We start from the raw sequence: 26,541 nt of genomic DNA, 5'->3' as shown, positions 1-26,541 counted from the left end.
GTATGGAGGAAGTTGGCCAGCTTCTGCCCACTAGTCCGGCCTACTTCCCAGAGCTATCTGTACCTGTAGGTAAATTAACCACTTCCACAAACCTTCCTGGAGCTTCAGAAGGAGGCCAACAAGGACAAACCCTCAAGAACAGGCATGGTGGAACATGCCTTTTAATCCCAGCGTGCTTGGGAAACTGAGGCAGAATGGTACTAAGCCTGAAGCAAGCTTGAGAGATTTTTCAGGCCAGCCTGGACAACATAAAAAGACAAGTCTGCAAAATAAAAAAAAAAAGGACAAAGGCTGTTGAGATGGCCCAACAGGTAGAGGTGCTTGCTGGCAAACCTGATGACCTGAGTTTGATCCCTGGGACACACATACAAGAAAGTGAGAACAAATTCCTGAAAGCTGTTCTATACCCCCCCCCACACACACCATCCAAATAATAAAGGTAATAAAAAAAAAAAGAAAGAACAAAATAAAAGAGTAAGGGAAAGCAATCAAGGCATTACATCCTTATACATGGGCCCAACACATAGAATTCCAGTACAAAAAGCTCCGTTTCCTTTCTGTGGGAAGCTTGGACAGACATCGGCCTGTTGGGTTACATACCAAACGCCACCACTGAGTGGTTTTCATCAGCTCAGAGTGTCAACTGTATCTACACTATACGTACGAGAAGACGGGTCAGCTTGGGAGCTGTGCAGTGCATTAGCGATGGACTTGGAGGTGAGCGCCAGTGTTGGTGGGGACTTGGAGAAGCTGAAAGTCTTGTACCACACACGTGGGGATGTAAAATGGTACAGCTGCTATGCAAAATGGTACAGCACTTCCTCAGAACACAAAAATGCAGGATTCCCTGTCTGGGTACGTGTGCCGACGAACTAAAAGCCAAGATTCTCAACAGATCCGGGTGCACTTGTGTTCACCGTTATCATTCATAAAAACCAAAGGTAGAAGTGAGGATTGTGTCTCTGATGGGTGGATAACAACACTTCGTACCCGAAGAGGACGTAGACCATACTCAGACTTCAGATAGGGGAAAAGCCCCACACTTGCTACAGCTTGGATGACTGCTGACGACGCTGGGCGAAGGGAACAATTCACAAACCCAGGTGCTGTTCTTCAGGTGCTGTCCACATGGTCTCTCAACGGCCTGGAATTAAGTACCCTAGACTGGAATTGGGTAGCCCAGACGAGTCCTAGGATCTGGCTGTCCCCACTCACTACTGCTGGGATTACAAGTATCTGCCAGCGCCTCTGGCTTTTTAAAAAAATGTCTTTCAATCAGAATATACAGCCTGAAAGATTGTTTTCAATATTTTTTTCTTTCATTTATTTATTTTTTTGGGGGGAGGGGTTGCAGGTGCCACGCCACGCATATGAACAGGTATCATGTGGATTCCACTTGGTAAGGTGCTAAAAAGTAGACAAATTCATAGAGATTTCATACGAAAAGCTGCCAAAGGAAGAAGAATTTTACTAGCCGTTATTTAATGGTAGGAGAGTTAATTTTTTTTTCTAGATACTGATGGCAGAATAGCTGCTTAAATACCACTGAACAGGACATTCAAGGCAGTTTATAAATGAGCTGAGAGATATATAAATTGCCAAACCTGAGTTTAATCCCCAAACTCACTCCAACAGGTTGTCCTGTGACTCTACAAATGTTCTGGTTTTTTGCTGTTTGTTTGTTTGTTTGTTTGAGACAAGGTTTCTCTGTGCAGCCTTGGCTGTCCTAGACTCACTTTGTAGACCAGGGTGGTCCTGAACTCACAGAGATCCACCCGCCTCTGCCTCCCAGGGTGCTGGGACTTACAGGCACGTACCCCACAAGTGTTCTGTTTTAAGCAACATAAACCGTCCGGGTGTGAGGGTACAGGCCTGTAACACCAACACTCAGGAGGTAGAGGAAGGAGCCAACCACCTCCTCCAAGGACTCCTCCCACAGGCACACGCACCCCCTCCCCCCACACCCCATAAAAAGGTAAAGAAACAAAAGAATTTAAGCCAGGAGTGGTGGCAGATGCTTGTAATCCCAGCGCTGGTGAGGGGGACAGGCAGACCCTAGGGCTTGTGAGCCACCAGTCCTAGTCTACTTAATCCCAGACCAATGAGAGACTGTATCAAAAGCACCTGAGGTTGTCATCTAGCCTCCAAAGGCACACTCAAATAAACTGCATACACACAGACACACATGTCTATTTAGAAGGAGAGGGAATAATTAAATGGTAAGTTTTCTTATGTGTATTTTACCACAATTAAAAGAAAAAAAAAAAAGGTGGTCTATGTCTCAGCTGGTCTAGGAAAGTCTCAATTTATATGTTTGGCCAGATACACTAGATATTAGCAAACAGACTCTTTTCTCCCTAGCTAACACTTGGTGACTGTGACTCAACTTGAAAACAAATAGCATAAATGCTTTACGGTTGAATAAGGTGTCACCTAATTAGAACACGGCGACAATACACCTCTTACCCTCAAAGCCGTGCGATTCCAAAGCCATGATCTTCGACATTAGGCATGCTACCATGCATGTAACGACATCCTTGCCCTCTGTCCCACTCACATCCTCCTTGCCCTTGTTTTTCTGCCTCAACTCTGCTAGTTAGCATGGCTTGCGCAGACTCGTAAAACAACAACAACAAAAAAAATGCCGAGTATGTTAATGTTGACCTCTGGTAATAATTATCCTTTTTAAAGTAAGGCAAACAAACAGAATGTGAGCTGCTGTAGTTCAGGGACTGTTCCATCTGGAAACATGCCACAGTACTAGGGGCCTGTCACCCCACATAGCCCCACGATGACCGAAGTTGTTCTGTGATCTGCTGTATAGGGTGTGTTCCCGTGAACATACAGACTCCACTGCCTACTGACAGCACTAAGTCAATGTACACCCAGGCAACTTTGGCTTTAACCAAAAAGTAGCCCAGAAGGTTTTCCCAAACTTAACTGGAGAGACTGGAAGGGTGTTTCTGATCAGACAGGTTTCTGGGTCACAGCCCCGAGCTGGGACCCCAGTTATCCCTCCCATTTCCTCCGACCCTCTGAAATGACTCAAAGTTTCCTGAGCACACCTTTGACACTCCTCCTCCCTAAGCTTCCAAGAACTCTGTGCCTGTCAGGACGGCACACCCCGCTGCCTGGCACAGGGCACTGTACTTCATGAATACTATTACCTAGAAAACAGGGCAAGACCCCTGGCCCCTAGGATCCGATGCTTTCTGAATCCCCCTCTAACTCACCTAAATCCAAATGGTTACGAGTGAAGTGAAATAAAAAATGAAGGCACTGGGGGCTTCAGACTTGGCTCACGCTCAGCACACCTGCCTGGGGCACAAGGCCGGAGTGCCTCAAAAATGAACAAAAAAGATGCATTCCTCGGTGATTCAGTTATTTGAATCCACCCCCCCAAAAAAGGGGGGGCATTTGGAAGGATCCAGAATTATCTGGGTAACTGCTTATACTTCCCACTTGCAATCCTGTTGCCAACACTAGCCAGTGTTCACCCGTTTGTAAGCGATCACGTGGTCCCGAAATGGTGACATTTGCCCAGCTCTGGAGACCTGCTGGGGCACTGATACAGAGCCCAACTGGAACGCCCAAGTCTCCCCGGATGCCTCAGAGACCCTCCATGTGGCTGGTCTGTGATCAGGTCGGCCCTCTCTTCTCTGTCTCTGCAAATATCCCAATCATCTACACTTCTGCTGTTACCTTCTGGATTAAGGACATGATAGTTCCAGCACTAGAAATAGCCCCAACGAAAGCCAGGTACTATTTTAAACATTACAGGAACTGTGTGCTATGCCTGGCAACAGGGTACCAGAACCTAGTCCTGACAGTATGACTTTGTCTTTGCAATTAAATATATATATATATATATATATATATATATATATATATATATATATACACCAACAATATTTAGCTGTTCCCCTGGGGTTTGGCATGATGGGGTTCCTACCACAAGCTTGTATTCCAGTCACACAAGCATCTGGTGACCAAGGGGCACCTGCAGATGTGTAAATATTGCCTGAGTGACATGTCGGCAGGTTCCTGTCATGACAACTGCATACATTTTTGATCACGTGATTACTTATAAGCTCTGAAAGTGAGCACAGAATTTCTGTCATCCCTTATGCAGTAAAAAGTACTTAACAGTGTTGGTAAGAACGGTCTGACGTTTAACGTGCATTTTCTTTATCAAAAGTGTCAAATCTGAGCTGGGGACATAGCACAGTGACAGAACACCTGCCTAGCAAGTTCAGGCTCCTAGACTGACTCCCAGCACCAAGTCCTCAGAGAGCTGTTGGCAGAACCTGGCAAAAGGTGAGCAGTCACCATGGAAAATCATAAGCTGAGGAACACTTCCTGAAATGGAGTAGCTGGCCTCCCGCCCCGTCTTTCATACTTACCAGCTTCAACAAATCATGCACAGGCTGGGGCATGCCTTGCTGATACTCTCCGACCACTGATCTAAGTCTGAATTCAGCCACTGGCAGTGTCTGTTCCTTCCACATCACATATCATGTCTTGGGACCCATAGAGCCTCGACTCAAATCCTGGCTTTAAACTTAACAGCTTTGTGGCCTTTCTTAAGTTGCTTAGAATGGAAGCAATAGCAGTACTTATTTATCGAGTTGTTACAAGGGCATCCTAATACACAAAAATTGAGAAGACTGGTGCTAAACACTGTTGTCGTCGTCATCATCATCATCATCATCATTATTATTTTGGACAAAATCACTATACTTACTATCATTTTTACAAATGGATAGATCACTAACAATTATTAAGCTCCTTAGGACGCAGTATTATATAAAACAGAAGCAGTTTAATGAGCAAGAACATGCAGATAAGGATTTATTGACTTGAGTATGAGACTGTTGGCTATTTCTTAGCCAAACAGGAAGCACTTCACAGCACCATTCAAAGAATCGCCTTTCACTACTTGCAGGGCTGTTACGCTGTCGTTTCTCCTGCTGGACGAATGGTTTCCACCGGTGCTTGAAGGTTTGCATGAAAGCAAGAGAATTCTGTCTGTGAGAGTCAAACAATGTTACTCTTCACCTTTTTTTTTTTTTTTTTTTTTTGACACCACAGGTTAAATCTGGAGGTTTTTCTTTCCCTTGTATCTTCTCTTCTGCATGCTTTTCCATCGGGAGTCGGCCGTCACGGTATGTAGTCTCCCCCGGTAGCCCCAGATTTAATGCAGAGGCTGTGGCTAGCACACACCGTTCTGAAACTATTCTTCATTACTCAGAGAACCCTAAACTTGAATGTTGTCAAGCCTTTGGTGCTGGTGTTACTCAAGGAGAAACACTGTTCAGGTCCCTTGATATACTCTTTGAGCCTCCACACGATACATTCAAAAATTACCCAGCATTCCTTTATCAGGGGGGATTTTTCTTTCAAAACCCAAATCCTCTGTTTTATTAAAACCTGCACCAAAGTTATCCCCTCTGAGCAAGGAAATCGCATAATAAGAAGTATGTAATTTTTCAGACTTAAAGTGCCATCTTACTGGCTTTCTAACTTCATCTTCACAAAAACAGCGGTAAGTCCACTGCACAATCACCCCGCACAAAGTGACGCTGGTAAGTAGTGGTGGCTCCATTCTCCGTGTCCTCATGTGCCAGCAATCTGCTAACATTTTGTTTAGCTGGCAAACTTTCTAATGCGAGTTCTTTTCAAATCTGGCTACTTTGCCAGGTGTGGTGGTGCACGCCTGTAATCCCAACACTCTGGGAGGCAGAGGCAGGCGGATCTCTGTGAGTTCGAGGCCAGCCTAGTCTACAAGTGAGTCCAGGACAGCCAAGACTACACAGAGAAACCCTGTCTCAAAAAATTAAATAAATAACTCCCCCTCCCACACACACACAAGTCTCACTATTTTATATGTAAATTTCTTTCAGTTTTACTCTCAAAGGCAAAAGTTCCAACATTTTAGGGCCTACATTCTGAGCAGGACAGAAAGCCTACAGCTCAGCAATTGTGCCCATAAAAGTAGCATGAGTTCCTAATACCATTCCAGATGCTGGGTGGGGGAGGAGAACCGCATCATTCATTGATGTTACAACTTACTCCCTGGGGATATCTCAGATTGCAACCTCCATTCTGGTCCCTCAAGTATTCTTCCTAGTTTCCATTTAAATTTTATTTTATTTTATTTTGTGCACGAGTGTTTTGCCTGCATGTACATACATGCACCATGCAGGTGCCTGACGCCCATGGAGGCCAGAAGAGGACTTCAGATCCCCTGGAACTGGAGTTTCAAACTGTTGTGAGCCACCATGTGGGTGCTGGGAAAAGAACTCCAAGTCCTCTAGAAGAGCAGCCAGGACTGTTAACCACTGAGCCATCTCTCCAGCCCCCTAGATTCCATTTTAAATGCATACATTGTGATCCAGGCATGCAACTCCTTAAAAAAAAAAAAAAAAAAAAAAAAGGAAGGTCCTACAATCTATCTAGATGTCAACTGCAGCACAGCTTCTAATAGGAAAGAAGGAATTACCCTCAACAGCGATAAGGACTGACTGAATAAACAGTGGTAAATCCATGCAACAGAATACCAGAAAGTCTCCAAAAGCAGTAACGAGAATGTAAGCATACAGAAACGGGAATGTATCCGGAAAACATAAGCAGGACCAAAAGCAAGGTGCAGAAGACTGTGTGATCTATAGGCCAATCTGTGAGAAATGAATAATTTATCTAATTTCACTTCAATTTTTGAAAGAAAATGCAAGCATTTTTTATTAATCGTATTACTTTATGTTTTGTTTTGTTTTGTTTTTTTTAAGAAAGGGAAGCCCTGTGAGCAGATACTTCAAATCATGTCATGTGTAGTAACTGTGAAATCTTCACGTTATTTATATGGTTATCTATCTTGGATAACCGTCTGAGAGTGAAGCTTGATATCGTTCTTGAGCAAGAATAAAAAAAATAAAAAAATAAAAAAATAAAAAAATAAAAAAAAAAAAAACAAATCGCTCTAGGTGGCCCTTCCACACCTGGCTCCCTTCGGAAGCTGCACCTGGGGAGAGACTGTTCTGTGGTTCCTGTTGCCTCCTCAACTGTCATTTCAAAAGCGGACAGAGGAAGACAGGGAGACAAGAGCTCCTCCCAGGACTGCTGCAGGGCTCAGTGGCTCCCAACCTTCCTAATGGGGCAGCCCATTAACACAGTTCCTCATGCCATGGTGACCCCCCAAAAGTAAGATCATTCTTGTTGCTACTTCGTAACTGCACTTTTGAATCATAATGCAAATATAGGTGTTTTCCAACGGTCTTCGGCGACCCCTGTAAAAGGGTCGTTCAGCCCCCAGAGGGGTCTCGACCCATAGGTTGAGAACCACTGCCCTCATGAGCTGCACCATTTGCTTCTCCGTCAGGGATCCGGAAAACACCACCTTTCCTCATCCCAACTTTAACCAAAGGCAACCGAATCACGCCAAAAACGAAGCACCAAAACACATTCACTTCTAAAGTTACCCCTAAAAGCCGGGCAGGGCAAACGCAGGTGGAGCTCTGTAAGTCCCAGGCTGGCCTGGCCTACAGAGCAAATTCCTAGTCAGTCTGGCTACACTGTGAGGCCCTGTCTCAAAAAAACCAAATCAAAATAGATAAATAGATAGATAGTTGTTGCTAACACACCCCAGTGGTACTTTTTCAGAGCTTCTAACTCCCCTTACTCTCGACAACCATAAAGCGCAGAACCATACGGTCAGTGTGTGTCTGCTATGGGTGTCTACTCAGCAAGCCAGCAACTCAGGAGGGGGACAGCCTCAGCGGCACGACCTAAAAACTATCCTAGATAATACTCTGATAGAGAAAGAATGGAGGAACCATGATCTTCTTTGCTACCCTTACAGATTCTTCTCCTTTTCACATTCTACTGTCCCTGTGCTACTCTTTAGTCTTTAGGAGTATTAAAGCTTTACTGTAAAAACTGCGCTGTCTGATTGACACACACAGTTTAAGAACCTTTAAACATGGAAGTTTGCGCTCTCTCTCTCTCTCTCTCATACACACACACATACACACACACACACACACACACCACTGATTCAGGACCCAACAACTCAGAACTAGAAAGGAAAGAGATGGATGATTTAAGATCCCAAGTCATCCCCCTCACTGCTTTTCAACAGCACTGCCTTACATGTAATGTGTACTGTTAAGGTAAAAATTAAGAATGGGTCTTATCATGTTATCTAGCAAGTCTACCAGGACTAACCATAATTAACCAGTACGAATGCATGCTGCTAAAACTATGTCTTTCATTTCACAGAACTCAGATGTAGAGTGAGTCCCTACTACCAAGCAGGATGAGGCAGAATGATTTCTTAAGCTCAAGGGTTCAAGATCATCCTGGACCACACCGGCTGACCCTGTAGTCGTGTTTCATTCTTTACTTCCAGTTGGTCTTCTTGCAATTACCATTTCTTTTTAGTGTGTATGTGTGTGTGTGTGTGTGTGTGTGTGTGTGTGTGTGTGTAAATCAGAGGACAAGCTCCAGCCATCAGTCCCTGTTTCTACCTTGTTTAAAACAAGGTCTTTCTTACTGTCCAGGCGAGCCGGCTTGTCGGTTTCTGGCAATTCTCCTGTCTCCGTCTGCTCTCTCCCAGGAGGGGCACAGTAGGATTACAGACTCATGTGCTAATGAAGCTGACTTCTTTATGGCTTCTGCGGGCCCCAACTCAGGTCACTGGGCTTGCATAGGAAGCACTTTCCTGAGCCATCTCTCCAGCCTTCTTCTTACCTTTTGAGACAGGACTTCTCTCAAAGAACCCCGAGCTCACTAATTCAGCTGGACTGGCTGAGCCAGGGACTCTCCTGTGCACTGAGATTACAGGCACGTGCTGCCATGCCCAGTTCTAGGGTATCAAACTTGGGGCCTCATGCTTGCACAACAGACACCATCCTCACAGCCAACCCCCACCCCAACCCTGTAACAGCCACTCTTATTGCCTCATACCAGTGGCACACAGTACCATGTCAGAAGCGCTTACCTCTGAGTCTTTGGTCTGCTGGTTACGAATGACGATCAGATTGTACAAGATCCTGTCATCATCCGCCTCTGTGTGGGACACATCATGAGGCATGCTCCATAAATTCTTTTCATCCTCCCTCTCCAGAGTGGCTCCAAATGAGGAATATGGATTATTACTACTGTGAAATAAAAGAAAGCATAAGGATTGTGTTATATATGTGTATTATATATTATATGCCATATATATGCATAATGTTACATACTGTATATGTATATCTTACAAATATGTGACTTATCCATAACAAAAAGGTCTGAGTTATTCTTAATAATTAAGTGTAAACACAATACAAACTTACTTTAAAAATTAATCACTTTTAAAATAGCCCAAAAGGGATAGGAAGATGAGTGTAATTCCTAGCAACACACACACACACACAAGCCTGGGGCTGGAGAAATGACTCTGCGGCTAGGAGCACTAGCTGGAGGAGGACCCTGGGCTCAGGTCATAAGGCAGCTCACAACCATCTGTAACTCCCGTTCCATCTAATACCCTTTCTGGCTTCTGTGGAACCAGGCACACTTTGTGGTGCAAAGACATATATATATATATATATATATGTATATATATATATATATATATATACATATATATATATATATGCAAACAGAAGACTCATATGCATAATAAGAAAAAATATGGTTTGTTTATTTTTATTTTATGTGCATTGCTACTTTGCCTGTGTGCGTATCTGTGTGGCAGCTTTAGATGCCCTGGAGTGGGACTTATGGACAGTTTTGAGTTGCTATGGGAGTGCTGGGAATTGAACCTAGGTCCTCTGGAAGAGCAGCCAATGCTCTTAACTGCTGAGCCATCTCGCTAACCCCAAGAAAACCCTAAGCACCAAATATACCCAAATACTTTCAGTGATCAAGGAAACAGGGAATCCCAGCACTCAGGGAGGCAGAGGCAGGCAGATCTCTGTGAGTTCAAGGCCAGCCTGGTCCATAAAGCAAGTCCAGGACAGCCAAGTCTACACAGAGAAACTGTGTCTTGAAAAACCAAAAACAGACAAACAAACAAAACAAACATTCAATTATCAAGGACTAAGAATTTCAGTTGTAGGGTGGGGATTAAAACACTTCCTGGCTGGACGGATATCTCAGCAGTTATGCGCAGTGGCTGCTCTTCCAGAGGACCCAGGTTCAATTCTAAGCATCTGCATGGAGGCTCACAACCATCTGTAACTCTTCTAGGGGATCTGACAGCCTCTTTTGGCTTCAAAGGGTTCCAGTCACACACGTGCAAACTGGCAAAATACCCATACACATTTTTCTTAATTGGGGCCAGGTGTAGTGATGTACACCTTTGAACCCAGCACTCAGGAGGCAGAGGCAGGTTGACCTCAAAGCATTTGAGGCTAACCTGGTCTACCGAGCAAGTTCCAGGCTAGCAAACAAACAGAAACAATAAAACAAACACTGCACAAGGCTAAGGACCAGAGGTCAAACCCCCTACACTTAGGGGCTCGGGAGGTTGAGACAGATCCCTCGAGCAAGCTAGGTAGCAAGACTAGTCATGACACTGGCAACCTCTGTGTCTGCAAGACTAATCATCAAAAAAAAAAAAAAAAAAAAGTGAGAAAGGGACAGAGGATGATCTCCTGACATTGATGTTGAGCCTCCACATGCATGTGTGCCCACGTGCCCGTACTCCCACATACATGTATGCCTATATATACATATAGGCACACCGTACACACACGTACATACAGAATCATGAAAAAAAAAAAAAGCTCAGTTGCCTTGTTTTGTACTCATTTCACGAATCTTCCTTTGTAAGGCATAGCCATGTTTGGTCTCAGGGAGGCTGGTGATGGAGCATCACACACCGGGGCATGCCTGAGCACAGCCCCAGTTAACCTCTGAGGGACAGGACAAGCGGGGCCACATGGGAGCTACTCACTTCATCTAATAACATGCAAGGAAGGGTGACTACACCTTAATCACGGGACTCAGTAAAACCTTTGGCACATGGACCTGACTCCTGTCTTCTGGTCCTCACTAGAACCAAGAATGGGAAATTACTGCTGGATGATCACATGGCTCTCTAATTAAAAGCTATGATGAGTGCTATAAAGGGGCCATGTGAGAACGCATCTAGGATGGCAACAGAAGATCCTTGAGGCAGCAGGCATCGGGCAGGCGTGACCAAGAAACCATGCTAGGCAGGTAACAACAGAGGTGCCAGCAAGGGAGGCATTTGAGGAACCTCAGTGGGTCCATTGGAAGAAAGTGAACACCGGTCAGAAAGATGAGGCAAGCTGGAGAGGAAGCTCGGGCCAAGAGACACATGGCCTCGTGGGTCACGCACCTGTCATTTTTCTAGGGTTTTACTCCTGAGTGAAGGCAGGATTGTGATGCTTAAAAAAAAATTCTACTCGGGGAAAAAAATGCTTGAAAGACAGCAGGAGAGGATTCAAGAGATTTTTTTTTTTTTAAACTATGCAATTGAGGAGCTAGGCATGGGCAGAGCAAGCGTGGGCCATCCTGTGTATAAGAAGAAGAGGAAGGTGACTGGAGAGTTGGCTTAGTGGTTAAAAGCACTTGTTGTAGCAAAGAACCCAGGTTCGTGTCCCAGCACCCACATGGAGGTTCAACACCCCCTCAAGCACCTGTACATGTGGTCACAGACACACATGAAGGCAAAACACGCATACACATCAATTTTTTTAAAAAATCTAAAAAATGTTTTTAAAAAGAGGAAGGAGAAAACAAAGATGTAATTAAGGTGTGTGAGGCCCCGTTTTGATCCTGAGCGCAAATGCCCAACTCAAGTGAGAGACAACAGATGTCAGGATTTGAATGACAGCTTAGAGCTGACGAAAAGTTTGCCACCCATGACGGTGTACAGCAGAATTAGGGTGTCGGAGCTGAACTCGGTGGGAGAGGGCTGCAAGGGGTGAGGGGAGTAAGAGCCACTCTGAGCTCTGACTTATTTACCTGGATACAGACAGAGCATTCTGAAGCAGAACTAAAAGGCCCAGTGCACATGGGATAACAATCATATGTAGTGTGTAACACGAGGGTGTGGCAAATGAAAATACACAAAAGACATCCAAAAAAACAGACGGTAGTTGGGAAGGAGGGACGAGAGTGATGAGAGTAAACAGGAAGGCTGAAGGTAAATGCCCAAGACATCCACAAACATGACGCACTTGGAAGTTGGCACCAAGGAAATCTCACAACAGGAAGCAAGAACCAGTCACCAGACTGGGAATCAGCAGAGCTGCCCAGCAAGAGAGGTGCCCTGGGGCTAGAGGGAGGGGGTGCAGACCAGGCGGTCAATCAAGTCCTGAGACTTAGGAAAGACAGCCAGGACCCACACAAGAAAACCAGGGCAAAAGGTGAGGAGGACACTGGAGCCAAGGCCAGTCAGAGGCTAGCCACCTGACCCAGCATAGGACCAAGACACTGAGTACTGAACAGTGGTGGTAAAATCCCAGGCTACAGCCAGGCGGTGGTGGCGCCTACCTTTAATCCCAGCACTTAGATGCACAGGCAGGCAGAGCTCTAAGTTTGAGGCCAGCCTGGTCTACAGAGTGAGTTCCAGGACAGCCAGGGCTACACAGAGAAACACTGTCTTGGAAAACCAGAGAGAAAGAGAGAGAGGCCAATGAAGGGGGTGTTCTGTGCATACAGGCTTCAATGAGCATGCTGAGGGACTGGAGAGATGGCTCAGTGGTTAAGAGCACTAGCTGCTCTTCCAGAGGACCCGGGTTCAATTCCCAGCACCCACATGACAGCTCACAACTGTCTGTAACTTTGATCCAGGGGCTCTGACATCCTCATACAAACACATGTAGAGGTAGAACTCCAATGTACATAAGAAATAGACAAATAATTTAAAATATTTTTAAAAATAATAAGCATGCTGAACTCAATCATTCGTTCAAACCTTCACTCAGTTATTTATCAAAACCACTGATAAATACCACAGTGTTTTGTATGTTGTGGAAATAGGATGTTGTCTCTGCCCTTACAATGAACTACGATTTACAGCACAAAATGACATAAGAGCAGAGAGGGTGAAGTGTTCAATTCCATGAAAGGATAAGGAAGCTCTAGAGTTTTTATGGAGACGACACCAGACTTTCAACCAAAGGAGGAACGAGGGCAAAGTGTCATGGTGGAAAACCAGTTCAAGAAAGGACAGCACATGTCAACAGCTGGGGAATCTCTAGCTCGTGTGAGCACACGCCACAGCACTGCGGTGACTGTGGTGAAGAAGCGAGGGCGGTTTGATGTCAGGCTTCACGAAGACAGTGCTAGCCTAGGCTTTTGTCCAGTGAACTGTGACAGGTCAGATCAAAGGATTGTAGAGAGCAGTAACTCTGAAAAAGGAATAAGGAAGTTGCTCGGTTGGGGGTGCTGTCACAACCAACTGTCACGTGAATGAGGAGGGGTGTGCGTCTTAGTCACTGTTTTGTTGCTGTGAGGAGACACCATGACCAAGGCAACTCTTACAAAAAAAAGCATTCCACTGGGAGCCCCTGACTACAGCTTCAGAGGTTTGTTCCGTTACCATTGTGGCAGAGGAGCATGGTGGCAATAAGCCAGCTTCTTTGCCTAACTAGCTCTTGCAACCTATACGCCACTAGGGCACCACGGATTCAACAGGGGTTCGCCCATGCCAGCCCTCCCGTTATACAGCCACCTGGGACAGGAAGGGTTAAGCGCACTATCCCCCTTTAGAGCTAAGGCCTAAACTTCTCCTAAGGCCTAAATTTCTCCAAGGAAAGGCTGACGTCCCTCCTGAGTGACTGTCGGAACAAGCACTGAGAGACTGCTTTTGCCCATTAGCACTGACCCTTCTTGGACCTGTGGATGCCCCGTGGGTAGCCAAGAAAGGGGTAAAGCTTGGTGTGTCTGCCTTCTGTTTGCATTTGCCTCCTTTGTCTCAAAGGGTTTGATCAGACTCTTGTCCCAGTCTGCACGTGGGCATGTTAATCATTTAAGGAGTGTCTGTTGAAAACCTGGTAACAAAGTTGATTGACACAAAGTTTACCTAGCCTCTCTCATCCCTCTTCAAAACCAAAAGCATGGAGATAAGATAACTAAGGTATTTTCCAGGCTGGTGAGACATCCAGCTGTCAGCTTGTTACAACATCCTGCTCTGGATCCCCCGGAGTCCGGCCTAGAAATTTCATGTATTCCCTAGACTTGTAGCCACATGGATCCCAAGAACACTGATGCCCTGCTCACAGACCACCTCACAATGAGATCATCCAATAAGTGGGATCAATTACCCAGTGACAGTAACTGAGCACCCTTTGCCCTAAGGCAGGGCAATCATCCATCTCACAGGGACTGAATCAGTGTTCTCTCTCTCCCTCCCTCCCTCCCTCCCTGGAAGTTAGCCCATGGACAGCCTCAAGCTCTGCCTTCTCACTGATCCTCAGGAGGTAATGGGAAGCAGGAAAAGGTCCGTGGGGTGCTGCCCTGAGTGAACACAGCCTCTCCGGGGGCGTCCATCAGTGGCCCCCACCCTCCTGAGACCACTCATCTCTGAAGAGTCACATCCGCCCACCCCAATGTCCTCTACCGGGACCCAAGTGGCCATGTTTTTCAGTACTAATAAGTCTTCCTTACAAGTAGAGGGAAGGTGGAGTCCTGACTCTAAATAAGTCATTATTCTAGCGATGACTGTCAAAAGAATGGTCAAGGGGCTGGAGAGAGAGCTCAGCGGGGAAAGTAGTTGTCTTTGTAGGATGGCTAAGGTACTTTTGTAATCCCAGTCTAGCCTAGCCTACTGTTGAGCTCTCGCGCTCTCTCTCTCTCTTACACACACACACACACACACACACGCACGCGCGCGCATAGTTAAGAAAGAACCACGGACGTGAGCTCTTTGAGGTGTGAGCTCTAGAAGTATATGTCTGACCAGCGATTGAGTCTTCAGTCTTGATCATCCCAGACTTCTCCTGGATAACTCCAGCAATGGCATCAATCTATCTTACTCTGAAAGCAACCATGAGTGACCTGACTAAAAAGCAGAAAGCAAATAACCCGAGGAAGAGCAACCTGGGAGCCACTGGGAGCCCCAGACTAGGAAGTGGGCAGGTGTGTGAAGTGAACTGAGAGTGGGCCCAGGAGCCCTACAAGCCTCAGGAGGACACGTGAAAGAAGGGGGCTTCCAGCCAGCAGCTTCTCTCTCTTGCTCCCTCATACAGTAACCAAGTCTAAAAGGTTCTTAAAGTGCAAGTGGCCTCTTTGCCCCTGGCCACCATCTGCTGATATTAAATATTTAATGAACCCCAGGCATCTGAGAAGCTGCCCGGCTGTTACAAGCTGTGCAGGGGAAGGCCTAGCACTTCACCCTAATCTCACCTCAGGGCATAAGACCCAACCTGATGCGGAGTCTTCTTTCAACGTGTCTAAGTAAAAGTCTGCCTGAGGACTCGGTTGCAAAGGGCCTGTCAGCATGAAAGCCATGTACAGAAAAAGTTTGGGATTCCTCAGCACTGCCAAGAACCCCGTGTAAAAAGATTTTGAAAAGACACAGAAAATACCACGCCTGCACAGATGGCTATGGCTGCTGGCCAGAGGTCCCAATGGCCTCGCTGCTCTGCTCCTGGGCCTTGGGTCAGCAATGGCTGATATCAGACTGAAGCTATAAGCCATGAAGGGAGCAAATCCTGAGTTTAGAAAGAAGACCCCAGGAATCCGTGTAATCCTTCCTTTCTCTCTCTCTCTCAGGGCCTCCTTATCCAGCCCCCAACTAGGACCTGGCCAGCCCCTCACACTGACACTTCCCTGTGAAGGAGCAAGGGACTCTAAGGGCCCCTCCCTTCTACCCAGCCCCTCCCTTCTCCTGTCTTCTCTCTCCTTTTTGCCCTCTCTCCCTCCATTTCCTTCCCTTCTTTCTTTCATTCTTCTGTCCTTTCTTCACTTCTTCTACAACTGGCTTTTAATTTTCTTTCGAAAAAACGTACTTGACCCACTGTTACCAAAGCTGGCCATAGTGGTTTATGCCTTTAATCCCAGCACTCTGGGAGGCAGAGGCGGACAGAGCTCTGGTGAGCACGCCTCCCTCTTCAGCTCTATCCTTTCTCTGTCTACATATCTAATTCGTATTTACTTGTTGTATTTATTGTCTGTTGTGGCCTTTGCTTACCAACATCAGAGGACACATGAGGACCAGGTCCAGCCATCATGTTTGCTCAGTGGTTTATTTTAGTGTTTAACATAGTACCTGGCACACAACAGATGTTCAGTAGGTATTTGCTGAATTACTGAGCATTTGATTTCCAAATTCACAGGGCTCCAAAAAGAGATGAGACTGGCAGCTATGTCACTGGGCTCCAAAACAAAACAAAAACCTGTTCACATTGTTCAGCTGATTAAATTGATGAAAATCAGGCTTAGAGTCTTGTGGGAAGGACAGATGATAAGCACATGTGTTTCTGTCAGATGATAGCCAGGGCTATGAAGAAATACACAGAGAGGTTCTGAAAGAGGGGATGAGAAGGGTTAGACATGGCGAAGAGGGGGGGGACGACTGTCTGATAAAACGACTGAGTAGAGATCCGAATAAAGTGAGAGCTATCTATGCAGGAAAAGAAAAAAGAATATTCTAGGCAGAGAGGTTGAGAGTCACAGAGGCCCTGTTTAGCATATCTACAGAACCAGGAGAGGGCCACAGGAAAGGCTGAGTAATTTTGTGGTCTGTGCTGACCTTAGAAACATGCTTAGTAGTATTAAACTGGGGACCACTCTCAAGTCCACTGGTAGAAGGAGCAAGTGTAGTAGAATACACCTTGTAACATGGAGGGGACAGGAGCTCCACAAGGAGAGCAACAGAACTGAAAAATCTGGGCCCAGGGGTCTTTTCTGAGACTGATACTTCAACCATGGACCATGCATGGCGATAATCTAGAACCCCTGCACAGATGTAGCCCATAGCAGCTCAGTCTCCAAGAGGGTTCCCTAGTAATGGGAACAGGGACTGTCTCTGACATGAACTCAGTGGCTGGCTGGCTGATCACCTCTCTCTGAAGGGGGAGGGGGCAGAAGCCTTACCAGACCACAAAAGAGGACAATGCAGCCAGTCCTGATGAGACCTGATATGCTAGGGTCAGGTGGAAGGGGAGGAGGACCAAACCCTATCAGTGGACTGGGGTAGGGGAATGGGAGGAGATGAGAGAGGGAGAGTGGGAGTAGGAAGGGATGAGGGAGGGGCAACAGCTGGGATACAGAGTGAATAAACTGTAATTAATATAAAAAGAAAATAACTTAAAAAAATACTCCTTGCAGCAGGAAGAACCACAACAGGGGAGAAAAGTAAGGCATGTGGGAACACACGAGGTTTGGCCCCAAGTGTGTGAAGTTTAAAGGCAAAAGTAGGCTTTATCTTTAAGGTGTACAGAGAGGTGGTAAGGCTGTAAAGAAATAGAAGGAAATGGCTTTGATGAAAGTCTAGATAGGTTCCGGGAGGGGATGTGCGGCTAGCAACATCCACCTCTCGCCTTGAGCGGTGGTTTACAGGAGTGTGCCCCATACAGTTCATTATACGGAACACCTTTTGTCTGTGATATCACTGAAACATACACATATTACCGTTTCTAGAAAACCAAGATGAGCAGGGCACCGTGGCACACGCCTTTAAACCCAGCGCTCAGAGGGCAGAGGTAGACGGGTCTCTGTGAGTTCGAGGACAACCTGAGCTACACAGTGAGTTCCAAGACAGCAAGGGCTACATAAAGAGACCCTGTCTCACAGGGTCTCACATGGCAGTCGGGCCATGACTGAGATCTGAGTTACATGAGAACTATCAATGCGGGAAGCCAGAGAAAGAATGTTCTAGGCAGAGAGAGCAAGACATATGAGGACATATGACTGTCTTTTTACACAAATGTGTAGTGATGTAGTCACTTCAAGACATTTAGAAAGTTCCAGGAAACCTAGATCATAAAGTACAAGAGGAAGAAGTGTCACCTTCTAGGGACCTTCCAGTGTCACATGACCTACTGATACATGTCACAAAAGGAGAACCAGGATGCTACTGTGGGTTACTGTGGGTTAATGGGAAGAAAACCATTAAAAGTATTCCTTGTGAGCGCTGGAGAGGTGGGTCAGCAGTTAAGAACACCGACTGCTATTCCAGAGACCGGTTTCAGTTCCCCTCACCCACAAGGTAGCTTAAAACCATCTGCAACTCCAGATCCAGAACAAATGATGTTCTCCTCTGGCCCCCAGGGCAACAGCCAAGCACATGATGCAGACATTCATGCAGAGAAAACACCCACACACTAAGATGGAGGTAGCTGGGCAGTGGTGGTGCACGCCTTTGATCCTACCACTTGGGTAATATGCCTCTAATCCTAGCACATGGGAGGCCAAGGCAGGAGGATCCTCAGCAGTTTTGGATAAGCCCAACCTACACAAAAAGTTCCAGACCAGCCAGAGTTATATTGTAAGAGTGTGTCAAAAACAAACAAATAAAAACAGTCCTGTAAATAGTGCATGGCTGACCCCTGCATCCCTGCTCCAGGATTAGCCCCATATTTTCCAGCTTTGCTCTAGGTCTCAAGAAGGTAAACGTGCCAGCCCTAGGACAGGATTCGTGGATCTGCTGACTCCTGTGACTTCCTCTCTGGCAAGGGCTGTGGCTGAACTTAGCCTGTAGTGCAGAGGTTAGGGTCAAGATGTGTCAACCCTTTAAATCTGCTGAGACCTGCCTCTGCAAATCCAACAGTGCGCTGCAATGGGAAAATCGGGCCATCTGGACCACAGGCTGAGAGCTCTCACCAACATCAACACACGTGCCAACTTTTTGTAAGCCCTTTTTTCTAAGGGTGAATGTCAAAGGTCACATGAGTCCAGCCTGTAAAGTAAAAAACTCTGACCATGTAAGAAGTGATGTACTAGCCAGGCTCAGGGCACACACCTATAATCCCAGCACTTGAGGAGGCAGAGGCAGTTGGATCTCTGTGAGTTCGAGGCCAGCCTAGTTTACAAAGCGAGTCCAGGACAGTCAAGGCTACACAGAGAAACCATGTCTCAAAAAACAACAAATAACATACTTCTAAGCAGAGGATGACCCCCTTCAAATGTCATGAGCCCTGCCTCACCCCCATCCTTCCTCCACACATTGCAAGCTCATCTCTAGCCTCAGTACGTACAGGGAAAGGGAAAGGGCCTGAGGGATTCTGGTCCCCGGGGCTACCACAATTCAAGAGAAGTCTCATACTCAAAACACAATTTCTAGCACACAGTATATAAGCAGCTGGAGATGTGTAACCCCTGGCATCCTGGAATGGTTCCATTCTCTCAGTGACCCCAAAATGTAACAAGACGTGAAAGCCATGACTATGCATGCCTTTCTGCAAGTCCCTGAAGCTCTTTATGCCTCAGTTTCTTCAACTGACAGGTGGAGAGGTTAGTATGTTGATCCACATTATCCACAGAACCCATAGGTAAAAAAGAATTTCCCACTCACTAAAATTCACCTATAACCCTAAAATTGGTACTAAAATTAATAGATTTAAGGTCATACGTGGGCAGGCACAGAGCAATGAAAGCTCAGGCAAACATTCCCGGTTGAGGTTGGCCTGCTCTTCTTGTTTAGGCTGGCAGCAAATGTCCTTTTTGTAATATACATAACTCAATCAACTCAAAGGTTATGCAAGTCTACCCTGTAAAATGAAGCATTTTATTGTGGCACCTTTAGGAATACATTAAATAAAAACATATGTTGACCAGCTACTCATTGTGTGTTTAAGGTAACTGCATAGAATCTGACTAACAACTATGCCTCATAGTTAGGGCAATAGTCAACATGTCCAAGGCCCTTTCCATGGTTCCTGCTACACCAGGAGCATGAAGGACAACCTATGAAAGGCAAGCTCAGGGAAGATGAAATGTCAGCAGTAGGATGGCTCAGACTATGTCTACATGGCCTGAGGGGCATTCAGAGAAATTCCATCCCTTCCTAAAACACTAAAACAAGCTCTTGTTGGACACAGAATAATTATCTAGAGCAAAACTGAGATCTCATTTACTTTCCATAATTGGCATCCAGGCGCTGCAGAAAAACGGAGTGCTGCATTTCTTCTCTGTGAGAGCATCTCTGTGCGCCCACCAGTATGAGTATAGTGAAGCGGCAGGTGGGTGCTTGGAACAAGGAGGGAGCAGGATATTTGCAAGCTTCTGCGTCCACTCAAGCGGCTTAAGAGAGAAGCATCGACGGTTGACAATTTAAACCAAGCCTGTACAGGCCTGTAATCCCAGCTGCCCAGGACGCTTGAGGCTGGAGGACCACAGTTAAAGGCCTTCCTGGACCACAGAACAACTAAAGCACGCCTGGTGCTTTCTGCTTCTTTTGCCTTTCAACACCCAGACAATGCCAGTGATGTGTCTCACAATGATGGTGCTGCTTCTCAGTTCCAGACAATGAAGGCGGAAGAGTGAGAAGCCCACTTCCCTGAGAAGACACCAAGCAACGCTCAGGAGAGACGCTGTTTTGTGTGGCATTACACCACACATTCTATCTTGGCCTCTTCCAAAGCCAAAACACTGATATCAGAGGACTTGGGTCTCTCTCTCTCTGCCTAACAGTGTCTGCGACTAGGGGTCTGGAGCTACAGTTCATACTCAGGTGGATTTTTACATAGCAAGGGCATGCTTTTCTAAGGGATACAGAAAAACCAAGTTGCAAATGTGAAATCAAAAGGCAATGCTTTGGATGGCCAAGGCTGTCGCCCACTGGTAAGAGTGCTTACCTGGCCGTGGGATGGTGATACATACCTTTGATCCCAGCACTCAGGAGGCAGAGGCAGGTGGATCACTGTGAGTTTGAGGCCAGCCTGGTCTACAAAGCTAGGCTAGGACAGCTAGTACAACAAAGTGAAACCCTGTCTTAAAAAAAAAAAAAAAAAAAAAAAAAAAGTGCTTACTTGCCCTAGGTTTGATCAATGCACCAAAACAAAGAGGAAACCTAGGCTCACTCATTTTTCAAAAACACTGTATAGCAAATTTAAGTGTTCTCACAAAAGTTATAGCCAAGTGCTAATCCCCAGGAACTGTGAATGAGACCTTGAATGGAAATACAGGTTTTAAGGTGTTGTAAGTTAAAGGATCTTGAGATGAGGTCATCCTGGGTTTCAGGGATGTCACTGAACTCAATGCCCAGGTCCTCCTGAGTAAGAGAAGGACATTTGAGATTCAGAAGAAAGAAGCATGGACAACAGAGGAAGAGAGTGAAATGTGCTGCCACCAGCCAGAAAACACCAGGAACCCCCAAAGCTGCAATCAGCAAGAAATGACTTGCCCTACTAATTCTTAGGCCAGCGTTTCTCCACCTCCCTAACTCTGCAACCCTCTTAGTACAGTTCCTCGTGTTGTGCTGATCCCACAACCATAAAATTATTTTCATTGCGCCATCATAACTGTAATCTTGCCACTGCTATGGATCGTCATGTAAATATTTTTTGGAGCTTTGGGTTGCCAAAGGGGTCGCAGATTGAGAACCACTGCCCTAGAGTGTTCTGAGAGAGCATGGCCCCACCGACACCTTGATTTCAGGATAACAGACATGGAGAACTGCGAAGGAACTCATTTCTGTGGCTGGAAGCCACCACGTCGCTGCTGTGACAGTCCTGATCGGTACCTCTCGTTTCTTTTCTTTCTTGTTTGTTGTTTTTCAAGACAGGGTTTCTCCATGTAGCACTGGCTGTCCTAGACTCACTTTATAGGCCAGGCTGGCCTCGAACTCTGAGAGATCTACCTGCCTCTGCCTCCCTGGGTGCTGGGATTGCAGGCGTGCACCACCACACCTGGCTCCCACATGTTTCTTATAATCAGTAACATGAATTGTTGAGCCAACCCACTTGAAGTGATTCAGCACTTGAGAGACTGATGGCCAATGATGCAACCCTTTCAAAACAGCCCATTGCCTTGTTGCTCTCGCCTCAGTGCCATGAAATCCTTCTTGTGAAGGCTAATCCAATCGCTTTTTACCCTACTTTAGGGATGTGATCAGTGTGGGGAACAGTGGCACACAGAACCTAAAACTTATAAGGATGTTTGATATGATCTGTGAGTCAGTACTTACGAGACTTCCGCCCCACTGGCAGTGGCAGTGAGTACATGATCCAAAGAAACCTTTGCTTTGCTTTCTTTCAGACTGTAACCTGGGCTAAGATCAGGCCGTAAGTCCTTTCTCCAGGCCTGGGTTTGTTCTTACACTTTCTTGTGTTAGCAATGTCTACTTTAGGGGCAAAGGGTTGAGGGGTAGAGCACTTGGCTAATATGCACAAGGCATTGAGTTCCATCCCCAGCACTGGGAGAGAAAGAAAGAAAAAGAAAGAAGAGGGGGGAGAAGGAAGGGAGAGAAAGAAGAAAGGATGAGAGGAAGGAAGGGAGGAAAAAGGAAGGAGGAAGGGAGGGAGGGACAGAGGGAAAGGAGAGAGGATGCTTCTTCCACTATGAGTTTTAAGGCAGCCCTGGGTAGCTGAAGAGCTGAACAAAACATCTGGCTTCACACTTCCTGAGTCTTCAGGCTTCTTCCCAATACCACAGCCTCAGGTTGCACCGATGTGAGTTAACATCCTGCAACAACCTTTCCAGGTCACAATTAAAGGCTGATCTCATTTTATAGACGAAACCAAGGCCTCCCGAATCTCACAGCTGCCTGAAAGCTAAGGCTGAGACTCTGGTCTCGAACCCCACACTGTGCTTGCTCACGGGGGGTCCTAAAAATGAAAGGGTGGCTGGAGAGACGGCTCGTTTCCTAGACAGGTGTAAGGACCTGGGTTCAGATCCCCACCATCCACACAGTCAAGCATGATGGAACGTACCCACAATTCCAGCAGGAAGGGAAGGAGAAAGAGACCAAGATGGCAGAAGCCACGGCAGTGATATCTAATAATAGTTAGAGCATATTAATATTACTTTTAGAAAGTATTTGTCCGTTTCTACAAGGCAAGGCATAGAAGGTGTGTGACCTCTTACACGCAGAGGACGGAGATCAGCCTCTGGTGTTTTTCCTCAGACAATGCCACCTCGCTTTTTGAGACATGGTCTCTCACGGATCCAGAGCTGATCTAGTAAGCTTTAAGGATCTTGATTATCTCCACCTCTTCAGCTAGTAGGACTCCCCAGTTCTGGGACTGCAAGCATACACTACCATGTGTGTGCACACACTTTTTTACATGTATGCTGCAGATAAACTCAGGCCCTCATGCCTGCAAGACAATCCCTTTACCAACTGAGTGATCTCTCCAGCCAGTACAGACAGGCTTTGAACCAGACAGACACAGATTCTGTTCCATGGGAATGTTCTTTCTTTATCAGACAAGGTCTGGTATATCCCAGGCTGAACCTGAACTCTGTGTGTGTGTGTGTGTGTGTGTGTGTGTGTGTGTGTGTGTGTGTCATAATCTCACTGTATCACACTGGCTGACCTGGAACTCTCAATATAGACCAGGCAGGCCTCAAACCCACAGAGATCCATCCACCTCTGCCAAGGAGTCCTGGGATTAAAGGTGTGTGTCACCATATCCCAAAGACCTTGACCTTCCTGTCCTCCTGCTTCCACTTACCATACCTCCCAAGTACCATATTTACAGGTGCCTGTCATCCAAATGTAGGCAGAACTCCGTGAGCCCAAGGTCAGCCTGGTCTACACAGTAAGTTCCAGGACAGCCAGGCTAAAACAGAAAAAAAAAAAAAAAAAAAAAAAAAAAACCTGTCTCAGGGAAAAAAATATTTATTTTGTTTTATATGTGTGGGTGTTTTGACTGTGTGTATGGCTGTGCGCCATGTTTGTGCCTGGTTCCGTTGGGAGCCAGATGAGAGCATCAGATCCCTTGGAACTGGAGTCACAGAGAGTTGTGAGCCACCATGCAGGTGTTAGGAATCAAACTCAGGTCTGTTCAGAAGAGCAGCCATGCTCTCAACTGCAGAGCCATCTCTCCAGCCCCCCACCTGGCTTTCAAATACAGCCTCTCTTATTAGTTATAACCTTGAATTTATTACTTAATTTCTCAGTGCTCAGGACTCCTCATTTATAAATAGATAAGATCTATCCCTTTTGGTCACAGTGACAATTTAATGACAATATATGCAAAGAAATATCACTTATGTGAGAGCCTGAATGCAATCTGCACCTTGAACAGATTTCACTCAGAGGTCACCTTTGGAGGTAAGATGAAGATGGAGGTTCACACAACAGTGGAAGGTACAGGGACACTGTCATTCTTTCTTAAGGTGTATGTCAGAATTATTGATGTCTGTCTCATTATTCATCGTAATTTTAAACATAATTTTAAAGCCAGGCAGTGGTGACACATACCTTTAGTCCTAGGACTCAGGAGGCAAAGACAGGTAGATCTGAGTCTGAGGCCAGCCTGCTCTATAGAGCAAGTTCCAGGACAGCCAAGGCTACACACAGAAACCCTGTCTTGAAAGAAACAAAAATAAACAGATAATAAAAATAATTTTTAAAACTTATACATAGCAAGCAATTAACAAATGGGTGGCTATAATTATTAATAGTCAAAAATAATTTTGTTCATTTCTTACTCTACCGTGGCACATTTTGCCAGGTACCACAGGGCATACAAAAGTGAGGAGTATGAGTCTCTGGGAAGACCCCTGTGTTCAAATTTCTGGTTCTGCTGCTCTCCTTGTGGAGAGACTCATACTCCAACCAAGTACCATGCATGGAGATAACCTAGAACCCCTGCACAGATGTAGCCCATGGCAGTTTAGTGTCCAAGTGGGTTACATAGTAATGGGAAGAGGGACTGCCTCTGACATAATCTGATTGACCTGCTCTTTGATCACCTCTCCCTGAGGGAGGAGCAGCCTTACCAGGCCACAGAAGATGACAATGCAACCACTCCTGATGAGATCTGATACACTAAGATCAGAAGGAAGGAGAGGAGGACCTCCCCTATCAGTGGACTTGGGGAGGGGCATTCGTGAAGAAGGGGGTGGGAGTGTGGGAACGGGAGGGGAGGAGGGAGGAGCTTAAGGGGGGATACAAAGTGAATAAAGTGTAATTAATAAAAATTTTAAAAAAGGAAAAAAAAGTGAGAAGGATTCAGCCTCCAGATGCTGGCCTAAGACAGGATCTCTAGTCTCACCAGACTTAAAATACACACCTAAGTGTGACAGCTGGCAGAAGGCAAGAACAGACCAAGGACAAAAGTAAACAGACACCTTAACTTCTTAAGAAAGATAAATGGCCACACAACCGGAGCAAAGTTTCCCAGAAGTTAAGAAAACAGGAAAATGGAGACACAGATCACCAGGTAGGAGCACTTGGCTGCATAGGTGTGAGGGCTGAGTTCAAATCCCAAGCATCCATGCAAAAGGCCGAGCACGGTCCTGCTCGCACTCCCGCAGCCCCAGTGCTGACAGGGATGGATGCTACATATATGGGCGTGTCCCACACGATCATCATCCTTCCACTGCATCTTTGGAATGTGTATGTGTGTATGTGTGGTATGTGCATGAGTGTACATGAGCACACGGGGAGGCCCAAGGTTGATGTCAAAGAGTCTCTCTGATCGCGCTCCACCTTTCATGCTAAGGCAGGTCTTCTGCTACCTGGAGCTCTCGGGCTCAGGTAGTCCTGATAGCCAGCTTGCTCTGGGAATCCCCTGTCTCACCTTCCAAGCACTGAGATTACAGGAAGGCTGACAGACCAGCCTCAGCTTTTTACGTGGATTCTGGAGATGCAAAACCCTGTCCTCACACCAGCACAGCAACATTTTCACCTGCTGACCATCTCCCTAGCCCTGAGCACAGCTTTTTGAGCAGCATTTCACAAACTCTGTCTGTGGACCATCCACAGCCAAACCATCACCCCTAGTTTCTAAAACACAGAATCCTAGGACTGCCCCAGACTTGTTTATCAGTCTCTCTGGGATAGGTACCAGTAGCTGCATTTTTAGTAAGTTTACCAGATGGTTCTATTTAAAAAATAATAATAATAATTAGTATTATTATTATAACAACAACAACAGTAGTCAAGAAGGAAGTGGGTGTACATGCAACTGCCCTTCAAAGACATTTGTGATACACAGGACATCAGAGAACATCAGTTGAAGATCACAGTATCATCAAGGTGAATGGCTAGTCGGGGGAGATGGCAGGATGTTTCTAGAGAGACGGAAAGGAGGCAAGCTGGGGAGGGGAAACAGAGGCACATCTTGAGAAAGGAAAATCTTTCCTCCCCAGAGACTCAGTCCCCCAAAAAGCCAAAGGATCAAGGTCAAAATCTACTCAGACTGGCAAGCAAGCCGAGACTGAGAGCTGCATTTCCTGGATTACCAGGAGTCCCTAGTGTAGTTCTGAGAAAGGACTGGAGGTAGCCACACACACAGGTGGGCAGGACAGCCTCCCCTGATGATACTCTCCCAGACACTACAGCTCTGGGACTGAAATAAACCATGGGTAGCATTCTCATAGCTAGCAAAGGATTGCTAAAGGAACAAAGATGGCTGTTATAGATAGATAGATAGATAGATAGATAGATAGATAGATAGATAGATA

General features: G+C 46.0%; 1 protein-coding gene across 1 annotated transcript in view; it reads right to left on the bottom strand.

The window, feature by feature from the left end:
* The window catches only part of Mreg (melanoregulin), a 58,918-nt gene that overhangs the window by 27,757 nt on the left and 4,620 nt on the right, over positions 1-26,541 (bottom strand). The window contains exon 2 of the mRNA XM_055616866.1: positions 8,999-9,158. Coding sequence (XP_055472841.1) covers positions 8,999-9,158 — 160 coding nt within the window. The remainder of the gene's footprint in view (positions 1-8,998; positions 9,159-26,541) is intronic.

Source organism: Psammomys obesus, unplaced genomic scaffold, assembly GCF_907164565.1.
Source record: "Psammomys obesus unplaced genomic scaffold, mPsaObe1.curated_primary_1811, whole genome shotgun sequence".
NCBI classification, from domain to species: domain Eukaryota; kingdom Metazoa; phylum Chordata; class Mammalia; order Rodentia; family Muridae; genus Psammomys; species Psammomys obesus.
The sequence above is the reverse complement of the archived record's forward strand: the minus strand, read 5'-3'. Positions and strand labels throughout refer to the sequence as shown.